Raw genomic sequence first — 23,075 nt, 5'->3', positions numbered from 1 at the left:
ATGTGACAATTTGCCCCAGGAAGGCAAAGGACTTTGTTTTTTAGTGTAAAAATAACATTGCTTCAAGTGTGCTTACATTAGTTTTGTTCAGTGATGTCTCTTCACCAGACAAGATGAGGCACAGGGCTTTCTAATTCAAAAAAATTAATATATTAACTACTCTCTGCTGATTTTTATATTGAACTTCTACATTTCTGGAATATGGACTCCAAATCTTGATAAAATAATGGATTAGACAGCTAAATATTTGTGTTTATATAATACAATTTTAAAAATTGTATTAGAGCAAGTGGTATGTTTATTAACATCATATTAACTTATAGCCATAAAGTCACTTCAGATTTCTGATAGAGTTGCTATTTGTCAGATATGTCCCTTTTTCCTGAGTCTACCAAAAAACTCAGAGTGAAAGTAAAGTAAAACTAAAAATTAGTAGTCCTATTTAGAAAAGGATGATTTGGAAATTGTTTCTTGGTGGCCTTGTACCCAAGTAAATTTGCTAAATTGACTTCAATCTGGAAAGGAAAAAAGCAGGTTCATTTATGGTAATTCCTAGAGCTATGACTACCTGTGCTAATTGTATGTTTTATTCTTGGCCAGAGATGCCACTGGGAAAGAAGTGTACCGTCTTGCTCTTCAAACCAGGGAGCAACACATCCGGAGAGACAGAGCTACCAGTAACATCTGTACAGCGCAAGTAGGTCACCTACCTGACCTGAACCCTGAATGCCTTGCTGTCCACAAAGATGAGCTACTCACTCATTCATTTACTTGTTCATTAATTTATGCACCACCTAGTGAATAGTGCATACACCGGAAATGTTAAGATCTCATTGGTAGAGAAGACTTGTGGTTCTTGTCGGAACCAAAATATAGTATATTTGACTGGTGCTCTGTGTATGCATGCACTTCACACTTCAGGGTCTCTTGCACTCTTGTCCATAGGGCAGGTTTATTATGGGTGGTGACTGGGCACTTTCTCTTCAGGTTGGGATGGAAGCCCGCCAGGATGGGGTGATAAAAGCAAAGTGGGGGTGCTTAAGTTGATTATTCTTTTATTTTTTTATTTTTCTGAAGTGAGAAGCAGGGAGGCAAAGAGACAGGGTGATGCTCTGCCCATCTGGGCTGTTGCTCTGTTATAACCAGAGCCATTCTAGCACCTGAGGTGGTGGCCATGGAACCATCCTCAGTGCCCAGACCAACTTTGCTCCAATGGAGCCTTGGCTGTGGGAGGGGAAGAGATAGATTGAGAGAAAGGAGAAGGGGAAGGGTGGAGAAGCAGATGAGTGCTTCTCCTGTGTGCCCTGACTGGGAATCGATCCCAGGACTTCCACATGCCGGGCTAATGCTCTACCACTGAACCACTGGCCAGGGCCTTTAAGTTGACCATTCTAGAAAGGATAATCCTGATTTGCAAGCGGGTAGCGGTCATGGGGTATTCTTACTGGGGCTCATAAGAGGCATTGCTGAAGTGGATGGGATAAAAGAAGAGCAGTTGCCTGTGATCTGAGGTTGAGGGGAGTGGCATATTCTGATGTCCAGCCATCTCCTAGGATCAGCTGGAGGGCCATTTATAAGCAGATGATTGATTCTGGATCTATTTCTTTTATTCATGGTTAAAGAAGGAGAGAGATCTCACAGATACCTTAGTGTGCAGTACAGTGCTCTTCCCTTTCAGGACATTATTAGCAAAAAGGACACCAGGTTTGCCTGACCTGTGGTGGCGCAGTGGATAAAGCATCGACCTGGAAATGCTGAGGTCGCTGGTTTGAAACCCTGGGCTTGCCTGGTCAAGGCACATATGGGAGTTGACGCTTCCAGCTCCTCCCCCTTCTCTCTCTCTGTCTCTCCTCTCTCTCTCTCTCTCTCTCTCTCTGTCTGTCTTTCCCTCTCCTCTCTAAAATGAATAAATAAAAAATTAAAAGAAAAAAAAAACTTAAAAAAAAAAAAAAAAAAGGACACCAGGTTTTAGAAAGTCTCTCCAGGGAGTCAGCAGATGATATGTTCTAAAACCATTAGTCTTTGGAGCTGCTTCTTCAGTTGGTTTTCTTGTAATATTTTTTTGCCTCAGGAAGGTGGCTGCTTCTTTTCAGGTAAGAGCTCTTCTTGTGTCACAGGAAGGAGCCATTTGTCATAGGCATTTCTTCTGTTGACATCTCATGGATCTTTACATGTATGATATCTTTACTTTCTGTGGTTTATACTCCATTTGTTGACTTCTCTGCTTACTTACCTATTTTCCCTTTCTTTGCAGCAGACTGCTCCTGTCCTATTCTTCTTGCTCATGTTTTTCCAGAAGCATTTGTTTGGTCATAACTCCATTAGGTTTTCTAATTTTCCAAGTGAACTTAGGCTATCTACAATGAACAAGTTATGTACGTGCTTTTTTATTTCTTCCAGTTCATGTATTGTTTATATTTCATTATTTAACTTGATTATAAAAGATCTCTATCTTTTTCAGCAATTATTAAAGTGATGTTCACCCTGCAGGTAACTATACTCTGTCTTGTTTGGTTTTTACCTTCTCTCTTGGGAGGTCTTTCAACTCTCTGCTGTATTGTCTATTTTATTGTATGAGTTTCCTTTTCAAGATTGGTTTCACTAAACAATTGCTCCTAACTCCAGTGTCATTCTCTTTGTAAGCTCGAAATTATTCTCTTTTGTTAAAAGCTGACTGCTCTCTTGTGAGTTGTTCCTGGAACTCTGTGTCTTTGACTCCAGTAGCTGCTCTGTGTTCCTCGCAAGGCTGCCCTTTGAGCACGATGGAGTCTACACTGGCATTCTCTTAGTTTTGCATCATTGATGGTACAGAGTTGTTTTCTAAGTCTGCGAAAGTTACTGAATTCTATTTTAAAAAGATTTCTATAAACTTGTGACATTTCTACAGCTGTTTGGATTTCCATCACATTCTCTTCTTTATAGTCTCTTATTTCTCAACTTCTGCCACAACAAGCAGGTTTTTATGTTAGCTTTTTCTAAAGCCTGGTGTATTAAGGCATAGTTTTATTAGAAGTTTTATTGAGCTATAACTCACCATAAAATTCACCCATTTAAAGTATGCAGTTCAATGGTTGATAGTACTTTCGCAAAGTTTGCAATCATCAGCAGCATTTCATTCTTGAGCATTTTCATCACTCCCAAAAGAAACTCATTCCCATTAAGCAATCACTCCCCATCTCTCTCCCCTCCCTGCAGGCCCTGGCAACCACTTGTCTACTTTCTGTCTCTGAGAATTTGCTTATTCTAGATATTTAATATTAATGGGATTATGTGACTTTTTCCTGCCTGGCTTCTTTCACTTAGCATAGTGTTTTCAAGGTTCATCCATACTTTAGCATGAATCAGTACTTTATTCTTTTTTATGGCTGAATAACATTCCATTGTATGGGTATACCACATTTTGTCTATCCACTTATCAATTGATGGACATTTGAGTTGTTTCCACTTTGAGGTATTTTTTTAAGTGAGTGGAAGAGACAGACAGAGACAGGAAGGGAGAGAGATGAGAAGCATTGACTTGTAGTTACATCACTTTAGTTGTTCATTGACTACTTCTCATATATGCCTTGGTGGAGAGAGGGTAGCTCAAGCCAGTGACCTTTGGGCTCAAGTCAGTGACCTTGGGATCATGTTGATGATCCCATGCTCAAGCCAGTGATCCTATGCTCAAGCCAGATGAGCCCATACTCAAGCTGGCAATCTCAGGGTATTGAATCTGGGTCCTCAGCATCCCAGATTGACACTCTATCCACTGTACCACCACCTGGTCAGGCCACTTTGGGGTATTTTGAATAAGGCTGCTGTACACATTCATGTGTAAGATTTTTGTGAAGATACATTTTTTCAGTTCTCTTGGATATCTATCTAGGAATAGAATTGCTGGGTCATATGGTAACTTTATGTTGAACATTTGAGGAACTTCCAGACTGTTTTCCAAAGTGGCTGCACCATTTTACATTCCCACCCCCGGTGTATGAGGGTTCTAATGTCTCACATTTTTATTAATACTTGTTATTGCTTGTCTTTTTGGTTTTAGACATCCTAGTGGATATGAAGTTCTATCTCATTGTGGTGTTCATTTGCATTTCCCTAATAATGAATGATTTTGAGTATCTTTTCATCCATTAGTTGATGATTACTTTAAGTATTCTGATTATATGGTTTGTCCAAATTACCAAATAAATTGAAGTTTTCTGTCTCTGTTTTTCTGAACTTCTTTTGATGTCCTAATGCCTTTCCAAGATTTTTTTAAATACAAATATATTTTATTTAAATAAACAGAAATGCTTACACAAATCAATGGGTCACTTGGAAACAAATTCTTGCTTGACTGTATTAATGAGCAAAAACAAAGCTGAAACACCCTCCCACCCCCTTCTTTTTTTGACATGTATATGGAGGTAGGTAGGAAGACACTACTTGGTTTTTTAAAAAACTGAACTTCCCTTAAGGCCTGGTCATAGAAGTATAAACAATGTAAATGAACCCACCATTTCAGTTGTCTTATCATATCACCTAAGTATTCTGAGATCACACATACACCTGCCAATATACCTGGGAAGGGCTGCTATATCACAGTTACATAAGTTCTTGGTAGGCAGGACTGAGGAAAAGTAATTTGTAACAAGTTTTACACCCTATTTAGAACAAAGCATTAGTATTCCCTCAAACAAAAGGTTACAATAGAAAGATACTGCCTGGAAGTTATCCTTTTCATTTTGGTTCATTTTGGGGTTTTGTCTGTGATTTACATAGTTTGATTCATTCGTACAATCCTGCCACAATGTTTTGTTTTGTTTTTAAAAAAATTTTTTTTTTCTTTACAGGGACAGAGAGAGAGAGAGAGAGAGAGTCAGAGAGAGGGATAGATAGGGACAGACAGACAGGAATGGAAAGAGATGAGAAGCACCAATCATCAGTCTTTTGTTGCGACACTTCAGTTGTTCATTGATTGCTTTCTCATATGTGCCTTGACCGCGGGCCTTCAGCAGACCGAGTAACCCCTTGCTTGAGCCAGTGACCTTGGGTCCAAGCTGGTGAGCATTTTTTTATTTTGCTCAAGCCAAATGAGCCCGCGCTCAAACTCTGCCACAATGTTTTAAAGCACAAGATTCCTATTATTTCTTCATCTGCATATTTCAAATCTGATACTCAACTATATCCCTAGTATGTCAGCGGTTCTTGAACATTAAAAAAATAATAATAAGTGGGTAAAACTCTGCTAAAAATGCAGAGGTCTACAACTGTAATGGTTCTAGATGTGAAGGAGACAGTGAAGGAAGGGAAGAAAGCAAACACGTTCATGTGCAGGAAATGTGGTTCAAGTCTTTGGATTTAAAGACAACTTCCCCAGAGAAGCTGGCTATAATGGAATTTCCAGAAAACTTCCTTTGCCCAACAAAAGTACCTGAAAAGCCCTAATCCAAACTTTTGAAAACTACAGTTACACAATGCTGTTAATTGATGATCAAAGCAGTCGGTTGGAGAAAGATGAATGTGTCTTCCATCTGGCTGATGTTGGTAGCACAGCCCCTGCAGCTGCTGGTGGATCAGTATAAACCACAGAAGTACCAGGAGTGCTCAAGGACAAGGGTAGGGAAGCACTGGACACATTACCTGTCTATATCAGTAACTGGGCTTTGCGGCGAGGAAATGTTCTAAACAGTAAAATGACTCCAGGATAGATCTCTCTCTCCTTCATTAAATGTGGCAGAATTAAAAAAATTACAAGTAGATATAGTGAAAACAGAAAATTATGAGGCAGAGAACACAAAAGTATCAAGACAATGCAAAAAGTTCAACAGTATTCCATGAGGCGAGAAAACCTGTTAATTTTGAAAGCCCTAGCAAAATATCCCTCTTGTTTAAAATCACGTAATTCTCATATGACCATACGCTGAAACCATGTACTGAAGAATCCTACATTCAGCCTTTAAGCATTGTGCCAATCTTGTAGCTGAGTATCTTGTTCCAGTCGATTTTGGTGCGGGTAACTGCAAGCTGCCGGCGCAAGGCCTTGAATGTGGCGTCTGCCATTGTTGGATAGTTTTCACTAATTGCTGTCTGGTACTCATTTTTTGTATGCTGTATGATATTAATAAATTTATTGGTAGTTTGGACTTCATTCGAAACAGTTACTGAATCCTATACATCTTTATGACTAACCAATTGAACATTGCCATCCTCATAATAGTGTACCTGAATCTTAACCACCTGGGCTATTATAGGTGGAGAGATGGTGAACTTTCATTCTGATCTCCAATGACCATTCCAGACGTTTTTAGGTTGAAACTGGTGGCTTTTGACACACACAATAATGAGCTGTTGCCGATCTATAGTTTTAGAATAAACAGTACAGAAGCTATTGGAATAATGGTCTTTCACTTAGGCCCGTAAAGCGCTGTCGCGGGATTCTCTCCAAGACTTCAGACCTCCATCTGCTTCCTCTGGCTGGGGGTTACTTCTTTCCATAAATGATCAAACTTAAAGGAAATTTTGTTTCTTGGATCTAAAATCTGCCATTACCCACGTCACCATGTTCTGAAATTAAGACCTTCATATCCTTCTATCTTTAAAAGCGTAAAATGATCCATGTATATCGGGCAAATGCATGTGCTGCCCCTTCCCTGAGGAAATGGTCATTATTAAGTAGTAGCCGGACATCACTGAGTACTTCATTAAATTCTGCTGGGGGTGCAGGAGTGATGAATTTAGCAGCTATGCCTACCTTCTCATCTGACACCTGATCCTCCAAGTTGTCTATCTTGGGCTGCTCTTTTCCAAGAAATTTTATTTATTTTATTTTATTTTTTTGACAGACAAGAAGGGAGAGAGATGAGAAGCCTCAACTTTTCATTGTGTCACCTTAGTTGTTCATTGATTGCTTTCTCATATGTACCTTGACCGTGGGCCTTCAGCAGACCGAGTAACCCCCTGCTCTAGCCAGAGACCCTGGGTCCAAGCTGGTGAACTTTGCTCAAACCAGATGAACCTGAGCTCAAGTGGCAACCTCGGGGTCTCGAACCTGGGTCCCCTGCATCCCAGTCTGACACTTTATCCACTGCGCCACTGCCTGGTCAGGCTTCCAAGATTTTTTAAAGTGACTTTATACTTCTCATTAATTTGCTGACGAGTCACTAGCTAGGCTCTCTGGTTTGTGTAAAGAATAATCCCTAGGTTATAAAGAGACATGAACCAACTGCCACAAGGCTTCTGTGATGGGAGGCTTCCAGAGAATTCTGGGGACATCAGACCTGAGCTTCTGTCCTCCAGCAGCACAACCATGGGCATTTGGATATCCTGTGTCATGGATGGTTTATTTCAAACTTGCCCTTTCCACAGCTATAAGGTGTTGTGGTGATTTTGTGTTTATTTCTAATTGTTATAGAAATCTACAAAAGTGTCTACACTCTCTGGGATTTTTGGTTTAAGAAAGTCAATTCCTGTGTTCTCTAATAATCTTTGCTTACTCATTTTCTTTATTGACTGCTGAGTTTACTCTCTGATAACTTTTGAGAACTGTCTCTTGCTTTGCAGTGGCCCTAATAGAGATTCCTTTAGCTGAGAAAATGTAAACCTAACAAAATCAATCTGATGTTGAACAACACCCAACTTTAAAGCACTGTGTTACTCAGTTGAGTAGGCTGTGTGCTATGTGGTGCCTCTTCCTACCCTAGGGTAGGGTGGACCTTGAACTGCTGACCTAGTACATTAGGACAGAAGTCACTTTAATGGGACTAGAAATCTCAGAGACCATGATGCTGAATCAATGAGGTGGGGGTTGCTGTGGAAGTGTCAAGTGGACTAGGCAGATGAGGGTCTGAGACTTGAGTTTGGACAAGTTACTAGGGTGGTCTATGTGGTTAGAAGACTGCTTTGTGGCAGGATCTAAGGTGAAGAAACAGGTGAGGGGTGGGGCCAAGAGGAGGAAAGGCAGGAGGTGAGCCTCCATCACTTCCCCTAAGTTGACACTCATTTTGGTTTCTAACCATAGATATTCTCTTTTTAACTCCCCCCCCCCCGGCCTAAGGTGCCATCTTGGTGGTCCCTTCCTTGTTCCCCATGTAGGACTCCTCACTGAAACAGTCTGTGTCCGTTGTTTCCAGGAGATTCCAGTGCCATTCCTTTCCTCTGTTTTCTGTCACACTAGGACAAACATTTACATGTAGATAGTTTCATGAAACCTTTACCTAAGTAAGTGAGCTTGCTGTCATCTGGGAATAAGACAGTAGGTTCTGGTTTTCCTTTTCTAATATATCTCCTGCCAACTCATTTTGATTTTATTCCCCTGCCTCCTGCATTTTCATTTTTGGTAGTTCTTTGCCACAGAGTCTCAATTTATCTCTTAGTTGCTGAAATTCAGTTTCTACTGCTTTATTTAAGGCCCCGGTGGAGTTGTATTCCCTGAGTTCTTCTGTTTTTGAAAACTGCTGTTGCTTTTATCCTTGAAGAACTGTTTGAGTATAAAAGTTTTAGATCTCACTTTTTCCCCACTGAGGTTTTTATTGCTCTGCTATCTTCCAACATTAAATTTTGTATCTGGATGTCTGATGACAGCCCAATCATCCCATTTATGGGTGACATGACTATATTGCATGGATGGAACCCCTTTATAATGGTCACTTTTGAAGGTTTAGTATAGTGAGTCCATGGGATCTTGGATGCCATGATTCCCCCCTCAAGTATTCAGGCGTGTTATAAATGATCCCCAACTAACAGAGAATGCAGGAAATCTGATCATTTTGCTTTGTCCCTGTTTTCAATTTTGGCATCTCAAATCAAAATACTAGTCTCTTCTACTAATTGTCTTCTATCACATTGTTGAACATGATTCTTTAAATGTTCTTTGTCATTTTAGGCTCTCTTGGCAAATATGGCTGCTATGTTTGCAATCTACCACGGTTCCCATGGGCTGAAGCATATTGCTAGAAGGGTACATAATGCCACTTTGATTTTGTCTGAAGGTGAGTGAAATATCTTTTTAAAAACTTTTGGGTAGCCTGACCATGGTGACACAGTGGACAGAGCATCAGCCTAGGACGCTGAGGACCAGGTTCAAAACCCTGAAGTTGCCAGCTTGAGTGCAGGCTCATTCAGCTTTAGTGCGGGATCATCGACATGATCCCATGGTTGCTGGCTTGAACCAGCAGGTTGCTGGCTTGAGCAAGGGGTCACTGTCTCTGCTGGAGCCCTCCCTCTGCCCCCCACCCCTCATCAAAGCATGTATGAGAAGCAATCATTGAACAACTAAAGTGACACAACTACAAGTTGATGCTTCTCATCTTTCTCCCTTTTTGCTCCTCATCTTTTTCCTTTCTCTCTCAGTCTCTCTCTCAAAACCCCTCCACCAAAACAAAAAAAAACCTTTTGGATATAACAAGGCTGATATATATATAAGTAAGTGAAATTGAAAACTCATGGCATGTTCAACACTGTATGCACAATTAAAAGTCAAATAAAAAACTGGGAAGAATATTATCAATTTCTATGATAGAGAGTTTATATTTTTAATATTTAGAGCTCTTACTCACTGCTCCCAACCCATACACTAGAAGGATGAACACCTTGAAAGAAAAAATGGTCAAAGGACATATAATGTAATTTTAAAAGAAATAAGTGCACAAATAAATGGTCCTATTACTAAAAGAAATGTAAATTGAAACAATAAAATAGTTTTTCTCCCATTACACTGGCAAAGATGAAAAAGAATGCTATATTGATATGACTTTTATTATCCAAACCTTTTAAAATATACCTACAATTTGATCTAGAAATTCTACTTCTAGGAATATATCCAAAGGAAATAATCAAATAGGGGAAGCCTAAAGGGTTTCTATTAAAACACAGTTTCTAATAACACTCTCAGAAGTAGCCTGAGTGTCCATTAATAAGTAATTAGTTAAAAGATAGTATATCTGTAATGGGTTTTGATTTGTAGAAAAGCAAAATGTTCATAATATTAACATTTTTATTTATTCATTTTTTAAATGTTTTTATATATTAAAAGTTTTTTGGTTTTTTTTTCCAAAAGAGGGACAGACAGGAAGGGAGAAAGATGAGAAGTACCAACTCATAGTTGCAGCACCTTAGTTGTTCATTGATTGCTTTCTCATATGTGCCTTGTCTGGGGTGGGGCTCCAGCTGAGCCAGTGATCCCTTGTTCAAGTCAGCAACCTTGGGTTCAAGCCAGTGACCATGTGATCATGTCTATGATCCCACCTCAAGTTGATAAGCTCAAACTCAAGCCAGCAACCTCAGGGTTTCGAACCTAGGTCCTCAGGGTCCTAGGTCAACTCTTTATCCACTGCGCCAATGCTTGGTCAGGCAAAAGATTTTGTAAAGGATAAAGAATTATGGGGTATGTGATTTATTATACACACACATACATACATTCACACACTCATTTTCTAGACAAATATATACTAGAATATAACCAGTAGTTAGTTCTGGATAATGATTACAGTGATTTATCTTCCTTTTATGTATATATTTTACAATCTTCTATAGCATAGTAATAAACATTAATTTTTTTAAAGTAGCCACCAAAACACTGGGTAGGGCAGGGCTCGTTATTTCTGTGAAATGTCAGTGGCGGAGGAGCAGTCTCTGCGTTGGAAACGGAGGGATCTATTGTCTTGTCTAGGTCTCAAGCAAGCAGGGCACTGGCTCCAGCATGACTTGTTCTTTGATACTCTGAAGATCCAGTGTGGCTGTTCTGTGAAGGACGTATTGGCCAGGGCGGCTCAGAGGCAAATCAATTTTCGGCTTTTTGAGGACGGCACAGTAAGTCAAACTTACTTAGGGTTTTTTGTTTGTTTTAACAAACTCTCTTAATTTTCATGACTTTTGTCAATTAAAGCTTTCCCTCTTTATTTAAAAATAATCAATATTAGATCTTTGGGCACAATCTATTTTTTTATAAACAAATTTCATTTCCAGTTTGGAACACTGTGACCTTTCAAAGGATCTTTCATTTCATCTTTCTGTAAGACTCTGTGTTTTCATATATGGGACAATTAGGCACATATTTTCTTACTCCTCTCTTCCTAATATGACTTTTCAAGGTCAGGCTATGATAAATGATATAATAAAGCAAGTTAAGGGAAGAAAAAGATGAGCATATCTAGTACCAGCAGGAGTACCCTGAAAATATCAGAGTGTTGTGTTAGAATCCAAAAATAGCTTATAAAACTATAACCCCTGTGAAGTCTGGGGCTGGTCTCAGTCTCCTTCGCCTAAGGGTCAGCTGGGCAACCAACTTGGTACCCAGATATTTTAGAATGACTGGGAATTTTGTTCAGCACCTTCTCCCCTTTACATCTCTTAGATTTCTTCACTGATCTCGGTATTTAGCGCTGATGTTTTCTCTTTTGTTTTTATTTCTACAGCTTGGTATTTCTCTTGATGAAACAGTCAATGAAAAAGATCTGGATGACTTATTGTGGATCTTTGGCTGTGAGTTGTCTGCAGTAAGTGAATAAAAATATGCATTTCTCATAATGAGTCTTAGAAGTGTGTCAAAGATGGGTTTGCCTCTTGTGGGCCTAAGTGTGAGGGTGAGGGCATCCGGGTGTGACACTGGGTGGCCTCCTGTTAAAATGATGAGACTGACTATCCGTTGCTACTGTGACTGCTGATAGAGGTCACTGCTGTGTTTCCCAGGACCATGTACCCAGGCTATTTAATCAAAACTGTTCCTAATACAAAGATTCATGATATTGGCATCTTGGTTATATCAATTTTGGGAAAATTATGACACTCGCTTATGCAACAGATATTTATTGAAGACCTAATATGTGCCAGGTATTATACTAGGCCCTAAGGATAGTGGGGAATTAGGCATGATTCTTGGGCTCATGGATCTTATAGTCTAATAAGGATTCAGACAAGCACAAGACTGCATTCAGGTGATGTGTTATGATGGGTGATATCTGAAGCTGCTCTTTGAGCACAGACAAGAGGCATCTCACCAAGATTTGCAAGAGACTGTTCTCAGCTGAAATCTGAAAGATGAGTAGGAGTTTTCTAGACTAAGATGGCACAATTGAAAAGGAGAATAGGGCTAGAGGTGTTCCAGACATTGGGAAAAATAGCCACAAAAGCTAGGAGAAAAGAGATTACTGAGAACTAGAAGCAGTTCAGTGTGACTGAGTTGGTTTCTAAAACAATGAAATAGCAGGACATGTGAGGAGAAAGATTACGATTCCATGGAATGAGAATGAAAGAGAGAGAGGTGTCAGTAGCTACCTAGACACATGGCCAAATGCTAATCACAACACTCTGCACGGCCTGGTGGATAGGAAGTACTCAATAATTTTTTTTAATGAATCAGTGAAAGGAAGCATTTGCTAAAGAAGTTGAAATAGGTTCTAGAGTGTTGAATATTGCTGCCCTGGCTGTCTATGTCCTCTTTGAGAGAGGCCTTCAGTATCAGATAACAAATGTAAATCATCAAAGAAGTATCAAATTATTCTCTTTTAAACTTTAATTAATGAACAAAACTGAATAAGCATCTTCCCTCTAGAAATCTGTACCAACTTTATTTGCCCCACATGTTTGAGGAATAGTTATGGAATGCCCACTGAAGCCTCTAGAAGGCCATATACCAGCCTGGGGCAGAATGACCATCCATTTAATTATATATTCTGTATGTATTAAACCCTTATTAGATATATGATTTGTAAATAGTTTTTTCTATCCTGTGGGTTGTTCTTAACTCTCTTGATAGTGTCCTTTGATGTGCAATAAGTTTTAATGTTAATGAGTCTAGTATTTGTTGCTCATGCTTTTGGTGTCATATTTAAGAAACCATTGCCAAATCCAAGGTCAGGCAGATTTGCCCCTATGTTTTCTCCTAAAAGTTTTAAAGTTTTAGCTTTTAAATTTAGGTTCTTAATCTATTTCAAGTTACTTTTTGTATATGGTATAAAATAAGGATCCAACTTCCTTCTATTGCCTACGTATATCCAGTTTTCTCAGCACCATTTGTTGAAGAGATTGTCTTTTTCCTTATTAAATGGTTTTGGCATTTCTATTTTTTTTAATGTTTATTTTATTGATTTAGAGAGAGAGGAAGGGAGAGATAGAGAGAGAGACAGGAACATCAATCTGTTCCTGTATGTGCTCTGAGAATTGAACCAGCAACCTCTGTACTTTGGAAGAATGCTCTAACCAATTGAGCTATTTGGCCAGGGGTTGGCATTTGTATTTTATTAGAATTGTTCTTTTTTTTTTTTTTTTTTTTTTACAGAGGCAGAGATAGACAGGGACAGACAGGCAGGAACGGAGAGAGATGAGAAGCATCAATCATCAGTTTCTCGTTGGGCGTTGCGACTTCTTAGTTATTCATTGATTGCTTTCTCACATGTGCCTTGACCGTGGGCCTTCAGCAGGCCGAGTAACCCCCTGCTAGAGCCAGCGACCTTGGGTCCAAGCTGGTGAGCTCTTTGCTCAAGCCAGATGAGCCCGTGCTCAAGCTGGCGACCTCGGGGTCTCGAACCTGGGTCCTTCCGCATCCCAGTCCGACGCTCTATCCACTGCGCTACCACCTGGTCAGGCAGAATTGTTCTTAATGATAAAAGAGCATTGTCAAATGAGGATATTTATATGAGTGTTATCATGGTGACTTTTTTTGATAACCTTTTAAAATGATTTACTGGAACTTGCTTTATTATTCAAGGAATATGCAGGAGATGTCAAATTTGTAGTAAAAAGTTTACAGTTTACTTTCTGTGGCTGAGGTAAACAAATTAAACACTGTGCTCTGGAGAATTACCACAATTCGTAACTTCTGACACCTGTCAACATACCGTGCTGGATGCCTGGGGGTGGGGGGTGAGTAGTAGGGAATGTTGTGCTGAGAGGTTTCTGATGCTCTGTAACAATAAACGCTGACTTGAGCTCTGGGTGTCCACATGTGGTTCTAGGCACAATTCCTGCCCTTTGTTTTTTGTGGTCTCTCCATGCAGGAGCTGGTTGCTGAAAGCATGGGTGAGGAACAGAGAGGTATTCCAACCACTGCCCTCAACAGAACCAGCCCATTTCTCACACATCAAGTGTTCAACAGGTTTGTGTGTCTAGTGTGACTTCTGCATTGTATGCTGTGGCCTGGGAGCCTAGAATAGAGTGGCTTCTGATTTCAATGTGCTCTGGCTGGGTTATTACGGCTCACTAATTAATCATCGCCATAAGGATCCCATTACTGATTTGGGCAAAGCTCAGGTTATTTACTGTTGTCCCTGCTCCCTTGGCACTGTAACCCCTAGTTGTACTCATCAGGAAAAGGGGAGTTTAGATGCATCATTGCCATACCCAGCAAGTCAACATGCTCATCTTCCCAACTTTCCTCTCATGTCCACAGGGGGTTCCATGCCCTTCCCTCTGTGACGTTTTTTAATTTTTTTAAAATTTATTCATTTAGGAGAGGAAGGAGAGAGAGAGAGAGAGAGAGAGAGAGAGAGAGAGGAGGAGCAGGACACATTAACTCCCATATGTACCTTGACCAGGCAAGCCCAGGTTTCTAACCAGCGACTTTAGCATTCCAGGTTGACACTTTATCCACCCTCTGATGTTTGTTTTAAAAAAGTGGCTTTAGAGAGAAAGGGAGGGGAGAGAGGGAGAGAAACATCTATTCGTTCTTCTACTTATTTATGCATTCATTGGTTGATTCTTTTTTTTAAATTTATTTTTATTTATTCATTTTAGAGAGGAGGGAGGGAGAGGGGGGGAGGGAGGGAGAGAGAGAGAGAGAGAGAGAGAGAGAGAGAGAAAGGGGGGAGGAGCAGGAAGCATCAATTCCCATATATGCCCTGACCAGACAAGTGCAGGGTTTTGAACCAGCAACCTCAGTGTTCCCAGGTTGATGCTTTATCCACTGTGCCACCAGAGGTCAGGCCATTGGTTGATTCTTATATGTGTCCTGATTGGGGATTGAATCTGCAACCTTGGTGTATTGGGGTGATGCTCCAACCAACTGAGCTCCCTAGACAGAGCTCCTCTGATGTTTCATTGGCATGGCCCAATTTGATCTGTATGTTGAAGATAGAGCTCAGTGTGTCTGATCTTCCAGGAGGATATGTACAGACTTTATCTAGCTGTCTTGGCTCAAATCATGTGTCTTATGTTCACAGCTATCACTCAGAAACAAATATTATTCGATATATGAAGAAATTGGAAAACAAAGACATCTCCCTTGTTCACAGCATGATTCCACTGGTAATTGATACTTTTATTCCCCCTGACAACATCGTCCTGATCCCACCTCTTTGGGTTACATCTAATGTGCTACAAGTGGGATGGGTGGCCATGTGGGGATATCAAAGGGCTGATCATATGGGGAATAGGAAATTATTAATGTGATCTATTTTGTCTGTGCTTCTTAAAGGGGTCCTGTACCATGAAGCTCAACAGTTCATCTGAACTCACAGTAAGTAGGTCACTTCTGTTAAGAAGGAATTCTTTCTGGCTTGTACATACTAGAGAAAACTGCAGCTGGGACTGTGATTTAATAACTATTTGCTATTCAACAATTATGGCAGAACCCTAATTTTACCACAATCTGACACCTTTAAATTTATGAGTCAAATCATTTTTAAATATTAAAATAATTAAATATATAGTATTTATACCTTCCTACCCTCCCCACCCTCTTTTATTAAACCTGCCATGTTAAAAGCTTTTATTTGTATCAATCTGTAGTTTTTAAGCTCAGAAGAACCTTAAGCTTTCTTTCTAGAAATCCATTCATAGTGCCAAAAAGGTAGATTGGAGGTTTTAATTTATTTCTTTTCTCAATAGAAGATTTGACACAAGAACCTGCTATTGTGGTTGGTAAGCATGTCATCAAGGATAGGATTCATTTAGTGAGGTTTTCTTGTTCCTTTTATTTCACAGGAGTATTCTGACATGCCAAATCACATCAGGCAATGAAATCATTTTATATTGTAAAGATTTCTCCCATTTGCTTTTTTTTTCTTTCTTTCTTTTTTTACAGAGACAGAGAGAGAGAGAGTCAGAGAGAGGGATAGATAGGGACAGACAGAAACAAAGAGATATGAGAAGCATCAATCATCAGTTTTTTGTTGCGACACCTTAGTTGTTCATTGATTGCTTTCTCATATGTGCCTTGACCGTGGGCCTTCAGCAGACCGAGTAACCCCTTGCTCAAGCCAGCGACCTTGGGTCCAAGCTGGTGAGCTTTGCTCAAACCAGATGAGCCCGCACTTAAGCTGGTGACCTCAGGATCTCAAACCTGGGTCCTCCGCATCCCAGTCTGACACTATCCACTGCACCACCACCTGGTCAGGCTCCCATTTGCTTTTCTATTGTTCTGGTTAATGAGGAGACAATAATATATGTGTCATGTGGGAGTTTGAATAAACTATATCTAAAACAACTCATTGGGCCTGACCAGGCGGTGGCGCAGTAGATACAGCATTGGACTGGGATGCGGAGGACCCAGGTTCGAGACCTCGAGGTTGCCAGTTTGAGCATGGGCTCATCTGGCTTGAGCAAAATTCTCACCAGCTTGGACCCAAGGTCGCTGGCTCAAGCAAGGGGTTACTCAGTCTGCTGAAGGCCCTCAGTCAAGGCACATATGAGAAAGCAATCAATGAGCTAAGGTGTCAAAAAAACTGATGATTTATGCTTTTCATCTCTCTTTGTTCCTGTCTGTCTGTCCCTATCTATCCCTCTCTGACTCTCTGTCCCTGTAAAATAAAATTTAAAAAAAATTAAAAATTAAAAAAAATAAAATAAAAAACAACTCATTGGGTTTCATGGATATAAATCTATTTAGGGGCCTTTTTGTCCCTAAAAAGATAGAAAAAGGTTATTTTTTTTATAAGTTTTCTTTTTGGAACTCTGGGACCTACTCGTAAAATGAAGACAATAATAGAATTACCTTGTAAGATTATGGTGAGAGTTAAATTAAGGAATATATTTAAAGTGCTGAGAATAGTGCCTGGAACATTGTTAGCCCTCTGTGTTAGATACTGTTTTCATCATCATCATCATTAATGTTAATATCAATACTGCTATTACTAGGTGTATATGTATATGTCTTTTTTCTTTATTGATCTTCAGCCCATCACATGGAGTGAATTTGCAAACATCCACCCCTTTGTGCCTTTGGACCAAGCTCAAGGGTACCAGCAGCTTTTCCGAGAGCTTGAGAAGGATTTGTGTGAGCTCACGGGCTATGACCGAATCTGTTTACAGCCTAACAGGTGAGCGGATTTCTTCTCCTGTTGTTTTAGTTACTGCTTGTGATATAACGTCCATCTTAAAACTTAGAGTTTTGAAAGAACAAATATTTTATATCATTCTGAGAGTTGAGTGGACAGTTCCACTCCACTGGGGTGGGTGACCAGAAGGTCCAAAGTGGCCTCATTCACATTGCTGAGAAGTTAGTGACGGGCTGTTGTCTGGGGGAAGTTAGTTGAGGACACTGACCTGGGTCTTAGTTCTTCTTTCTGTGGACCTTTCCATGCGGATTGCTTGAACTTCCTCACGGAATGATGTCAGAACTCAAAGTAGACTGCTCTCAGATGGAAGAGTGTGGAAGCCACAGACTTCTTAAAGCTCAGCCTCTGAAGTTACTCAGTCTCACTTCTAGAGTATTCTGCCTGTTAAAGCAAGAGACAGGGCCAGCCCAGATTGAATACGGGAAGGGACAACACAAACACGTGGTGTGAATGTTGAGAGTCGTGGTTCATTGTGGGCCGTCTTTAGAAAGTAGTTGGTACACTTACCAATGACATAATATAAGAATTAGAATCAAGCACACAGGTTAACTCCTATGAAGGAGCAATGTCTCAACCTAGTAAGGCCAGAAAGAAGAACCGGGATTCTGGTTTGTTCTGTTACTGACTTTGAAAGTTCCCTTCCCCTCTGCTGGCCTTAGTCTTTTTGTCTGCAAATAAAAACTTCAAACACTGAGGGCTCTAGCAACAACTTCCGGGTATTTGTTAAAAATACAAATTCCTGGGCCCCACTCCAGACTTGGTGATCATAATCTTCAGGGTATGAGACTAAAAATCTTTATTTTTAATAATTAATGGAGTGATTCTGATACAAAGCCAATTTGAAATCCATTGTACTTGTGATCTGTCTTCATAAATAGACAGATAGAGATGTTATCAGTGTGTGTTTTAACATCTTAGGATATCTATAGAAAATGAGTCAGTATCTGCCCCTATGTCCTCTGCCTCCCACTACTCCAGTGTAATTCTCCATCAGTGGCCTCCACATTGGCATCACCTGGAAGCTTGTTAGAAATGCAGGATTTCAATTTTAAGATACAAAAATTAAGTGATTTAAAAACTGAGACATTTATTGTCTTTCTTTCTGAAACAAAGTAAACAGATCTTAATCAGATATCAAGCTCTACCTCTGGTTTGGTAACATAAGCCATGCACCTTGTAAAAACAACATACCCTGTAGAACACAAACCATTTAAAAAGAGGCATATCACAAAGGATAACACATGAAGCTTTTTTAGTAATAGCTTCTCAAACCTTCTTCACATAAATAAGAAGAAACGGAAATTCATGAAAGCTAAGCTTTAGCTTTATACTTCCATTAAAATGTCGTAATTCAGCTTTTTTTTTTTTTTAACTAGAGGAACCTGATTAAAATCTTAAGATTAGGCAATAGTACTTTATTTTAATTTTTTTTTAATTTTTCTTTTTTCTGTATTTTTCCGAAGCCGGAAACGGGGAAAGACAGACTCCCGCATGCGCCCGACCGGGATCCACCCGGCACGCCCACCAGGGGGCGACGCTCTGCCCACCAGGGGCGATGCTCTGCCCCTCCGGGGCGTCACTCTGTTGCAACCAGAGCCACTTTAGCGCCTGGGGCAGAGGCCGAGGAACCATCCCCAGTGCCCGGGCCATCTTTGCTCCAGTGGAGCCTCGCTGCGGGAGGGGAAGAGAGAGACAGAGAGGAAGGAGAGGGGGAGGGGTGGAGAAGCAGATGGGCGCTTCTCCTGTGTGCCCTGGCCGGGAATCGAACCCGAGACTTCTGCACGCCAGGCCGACGCTCTACCACTGAGCCAACCACTGAGCTCTACCACTGAGTTAGTTTCAAGACTAACTCTTAAGTCATTAGCTCTTCCAGTATATTGAGCTCCCAGCCAGAGTCCCCAGAAGGCTGACCTAAGGATGAGGAAGCTTGCCTTTTCCTTAAAGCAATGGTTCCTAACCCTGAATGGAAATTAGACTACCATGGTGAACTAATAAAAATTCTAATGTCCAGGTCACAGTCCCAGATTTAATCATAGTCTCAATGGGGAAAGACAAGGGTGAGGAAAGGGACCCACACATAAGTATTTCTTAAAAATAATTTTTTTAAAGATTTTATTTATTCATTATAGAGAGGGGGGAGAGAGAGAGAGAGAGAGAGAGAGAGAGAGAAGAGGGGAGGAGCAGGAAGCATCAATTCCCATATGTGCCTTGACCAGGCAAGCCCAGTGTTTTGAACTGGTAACCTCAGCGTTTCCAGGTTGACGCTTTATCCACTGTGCCACCACGGGTCAGGCGCATAAGTATTTCTTTATAGCTCACCAGCTGATTCCACCATGCAGACAAGGTTGAAGATTTTTTTTAAAATTTATATATTTTTTTATTTTAGCAACTAAGGAAAGGAAAGGAGAGAGAGAGAAAGACAAGACCATCGATCTGTTCCTATATGTACCCTGACCAGGGATCAAACGTGCAACCTTTGTACTTCAGGACAATGTTCTAACCAACTGAGCTATCTGGCCAGGGCCAAGGCTGAGGACCATTATGTCAAGGGTTTCTCTATTGTTTTTCTCCATATAACCAATACTCTTTCTCTGCCCTACTCTCCTCATTCATGTGATTGGCAGCAAGATTCAGTAACCCATCTTGGTTTTGCAGGAGGGGAAGAGATCTTGATCAGGATGCAGTTTCTAGCAGTGGTGCCTTCTCCAGCTCCAGAGGTTCCCAGATAGAACACCCATTTCCAAGAAAGGGACAGGGGCTGTCAACACTTAGACGAGAGATATTTCTGGTCCTGAGCAGAGGATGCTGTGACAGATGGGGAAATACCTTATTCTTTGTTGGAAAAATACAGGGGCCATGCTTCCAGTGAGTGGGGTTATTAGATGTCACAATTTGTGGCAGAGAGGAAGGAATGTACTACATAATCTGTATGTGAGTGATTCTATTTTTAGCTTGTTACAACTCTATCATGGTTTATTTTTGCTGATCTCTCCACAAGTGGATTATAAATTCTAGTTCTTATAATTTGTAATTTGTCTACCACAGGGCTAACTACTTAGTCAATTCGTCATGATTTACTCCTGGCCAGTGTCCACTTACATCTAGGGACCCATATAGGTCTCATATTTATTGTAAAAAGAAACAAAAAGTATCTTGACTACTCCGTACAGAAGAATTTAGTGAACCATTTCAGCCACTGAATTATACTCATAAAATAAAGGGTGTGGTCACAATTATCATTGAAGGACCATTTCCTGGTTGCTTTCATTACATAATTGGAGTTTGTTAGTGTTTCTACTCTATACAGTGCTGACTCTAGTCATCAAAAGAGTTTTGAATCTAAATATATTTCTTGGCCTGACCTGTGGTGGTGCAGTGGATAAAGCGTCGACCTGGAAATGCTGAGGTTGCCGGTTCAAAACCCTGGGCTTGCCTGGTCAAGGCACATATGGGAGTTTATGCTTCCAGCTCCTCCCCCCTGTCTCTCTCTCCTCTCTGTCTCTCTCTCTCTCTCCTCTCTAAAATGAATAAATAAAAATTAAAAAAAAGCAAACATTATTAAAATATATATATATTTCTTTCCTTTATTATTTTATGAAAATTAAAAGATGTAATATAACTTTTAGGAAGTGGCGTTAGTAATATTTTCAACTCTAAATATTGTTTTTATTGTGGTAAAATATACATAACATAAAATTTACCACTTAAATCACTACTTTTAAGTGTATGGTACAATGGCATTCAGTACATTCACTTTGATGTGCAACCATCATCATCATCATCATCCTTTTCCATCATCCTTTAATCAAAGCTCTGTACCCATTAAACCAGGGGTCCCCAAACTATGGCCCCCTGAGGCCATTTATCCAGCCCCCACCGCACTTCCGGAAGGGGCACCTCTTTCATTGGTGGTCAGTGAGAGGAGCACAGGATGCGCATCCACATCCTGTGCTCCTGGAGTACTGTATGTGGCGTCGCTGCAAAGTGTGGCGTCGCTCACGTACAGTACTACTTCTGGTGATGCAGGATGCACGCATCATGGCTCCAGAAGCCCATCATATCACTTGTTACGGCTAGCAGTGACAAATATGGAATCGGACATTGACCATCTCATTAGCCAAAAGCAGGTCCATAGTTCCTATTGAAATACTGGTCAGTTTGTTGATTTAAATTTACTTGTTCTTTATTTTAAATATTGTATTTGTTCCCGTTTTGTTTTTTTACTTTAAAATAAGATATGTGCAGTGTGCATAGGGATTTGTTCATAGTTTTTTTTATAGTCCGGCCCTCCAACGGTCTGAGGGACAGTGAACTGGCCCCCTGTGTAAAAAATTTGGGGACCCCTGCATTAAACAATAAGTCATTTCCCCCTTTCCCCAGCTCCTGGCAACCACAATTTTACTTTGTGTCTCAAATTTTTTAAAAATATTTTATTGATTTTACAGAGATGAGGGGTGGGAATCGAGAAGTATCAACTCATAGTTGCTTCACTTTAGTTGTTCATTAGTTGCTTCTCATGTGTACTTTGACAGGGCAAGCCTAGGGTTTCGAACTAGCAACCTCAGCATTCTAGGTCAATGCTTTTTCCATTGCACCACCACAAGCCAGGCTAATTTGTGTCTTTATGAATTTAGCTATTCTAGGTATGTCATATAAGTTAAATCATATTTGTCCTTCTGTGTCTGGCATATTTTATTTAGCATAATCCCTTCAAAGTTCATTCCTGATGGAGCACGTATCAGTATTTTCTTCATTTTTTTTTTAATTAAGTGAGAGGTAGGGAGGCAAGGAGGCAAAGAGAGATTCCTGCATGCTCCCCAACCAGGATCCACCTGGCAAGCCCCCTACAGGGTGATTCTCAGCCCTTATGGGGCCACTGCGTCATTGCTTGACAGCCAAGTCGTTTCAGCACCTGAGGTGAGGCCATGAAGCCATCCTCAGTGCCCGAGGCCAAATTGCTCAAACCGTTCAAGCCATGGCTGCAGTAAGGGAGGAGAGAAGAGAGAGAAAGGAGGGGGAGGGGTAGAGAAGTAGATGGGTGCCCCTTCTGTGTGCCCTGGCCGGAATCCAACCTGGGACTTTCACACACCAGACTGATGCTCTACGGCTGAGCCAATCAGCCAGGGCCAATTTTCTTCATTTTTATTTTATTTTATTATTATTTTTTTTTCATTTTTCCAAAGCTGGAAACGAGGAAGCAGTCAGACAGACTCCCGCGTGCGCCCGACCAGGATCCACCCGGTATGCCCACCAGAGGGTGATGCTCTGCCTCTCTGGGGCGTTGCTCTGTTGCATCCAGAGCCATTCTAGCACCTGAGGCAGAGGCCACAGAGCCATCCTCAGCGCCCAGGCCATCTCTGCTCCAATGGAGCCTCGGCTGCGGGAGGGGAAGAGAGAGACAGAGAGGAAGGAGAAGGGGAGGGGTGGAGAAGCAGATGGGCGCCTCTCCTGTGTGCCCTGGCCAGGAATTGAACCCGGGACTCCTGCATGCCAGGCCGATGCTCTACCGCTGAGTCAACTGGCCAGGGCTAATTTTCTTCATTTTTAAAGCTGAGTAATATCTCATTGTATGGGCCACATTTTGTTTATTCACTCATGAAAGGACATTTTAACCTTTTGGCTGTGGAGAATAATGCTGCTATGAACACTGGTGTACAAATAACTGTTTGGAGTCTCTGCTTTCAGTTCTTTTAAGTATATACCCAGACATGAAATTTGTTGGATATATGATAATTCTATGTAATTTTTTGAGAAACTGCCGTACTGTTTTATACATCTATGCGGAGGCACAGATGAAAGGAAGTATATTAAAGGATAGACACTCGAATAGTT

General features: G+C 40.7%; 1 protein-coding gene and 1 pseudogene across 2 annotated transcripts in view; one reads left to right on the top strand and one right to left on the bottom strand.

The window, feature by feature from the left end:
- The window catches only part of GLDC (glycine decarboxylase), a 107,626-nt gene that overhangs the window by 38,547 nt on the left and 46,004 nt on the right, over nt 1-23,075 (top strand). For both annotated transcript variants that reach the window (XM_066257220.1, XM_066257221.1), the window contains 8 exons: nt 601-697; nt 8,858-8,963; nt 10,643-10,782; nt 11,388-11,468; nt 13,968-14,065; nt 15,129-15,213; nt 15,383-15,424; nt 17,083-17,225. In XM_066257220.1, coding sequence (XP_066113317.1) covers nt 601-697; nt 8,858-8,963; nt 10,643-10,782; nt 11,388-11,468; nt 13,968-14,065; nt 15,129-15,213; nt 15,383-15,424; nt 17,083-17,225 — 792 coding nt within the window. The remainder of the gene's footprint in view (nt 1-600; nt 698-8,857; nt 8,964-10,642; nt 10,783-11,387; nt 11,469-13,967; nt 14,066-15,128; nt 15,214-15,382; nt 15,425-17,082; nt 17,226-23,075) is intronic.
- Nucleotides 5,925-7,284, bottom strand: LOC136323690 (F-actin-capping protein subunit alpha-1-like; annotated as a pseudogene).

The sequence above is a fragment of the Saccopteryx bilineata genome, chromosome 2 (genome assembly GCF_036850765.1).
Source record: "Saccopteryx bilineata isolate mSacBil1 chromosome 2, mSacBil1_pri_phased_curated, whole genome shotgun sequence".
In the NCBI taxonomy this organism is placed as follows: Eukaryota; Metazoa; Chordata; class Mammalia; order Chiroptera; family Emballonuridae; genus Saccopteryx; species Saccopteryx bilineata.
The sequence above is the reverse complement of the archived record's forward strand: the minus strand, read 5'-3'. Positions and strand labels throughout refer to the sequence as shown.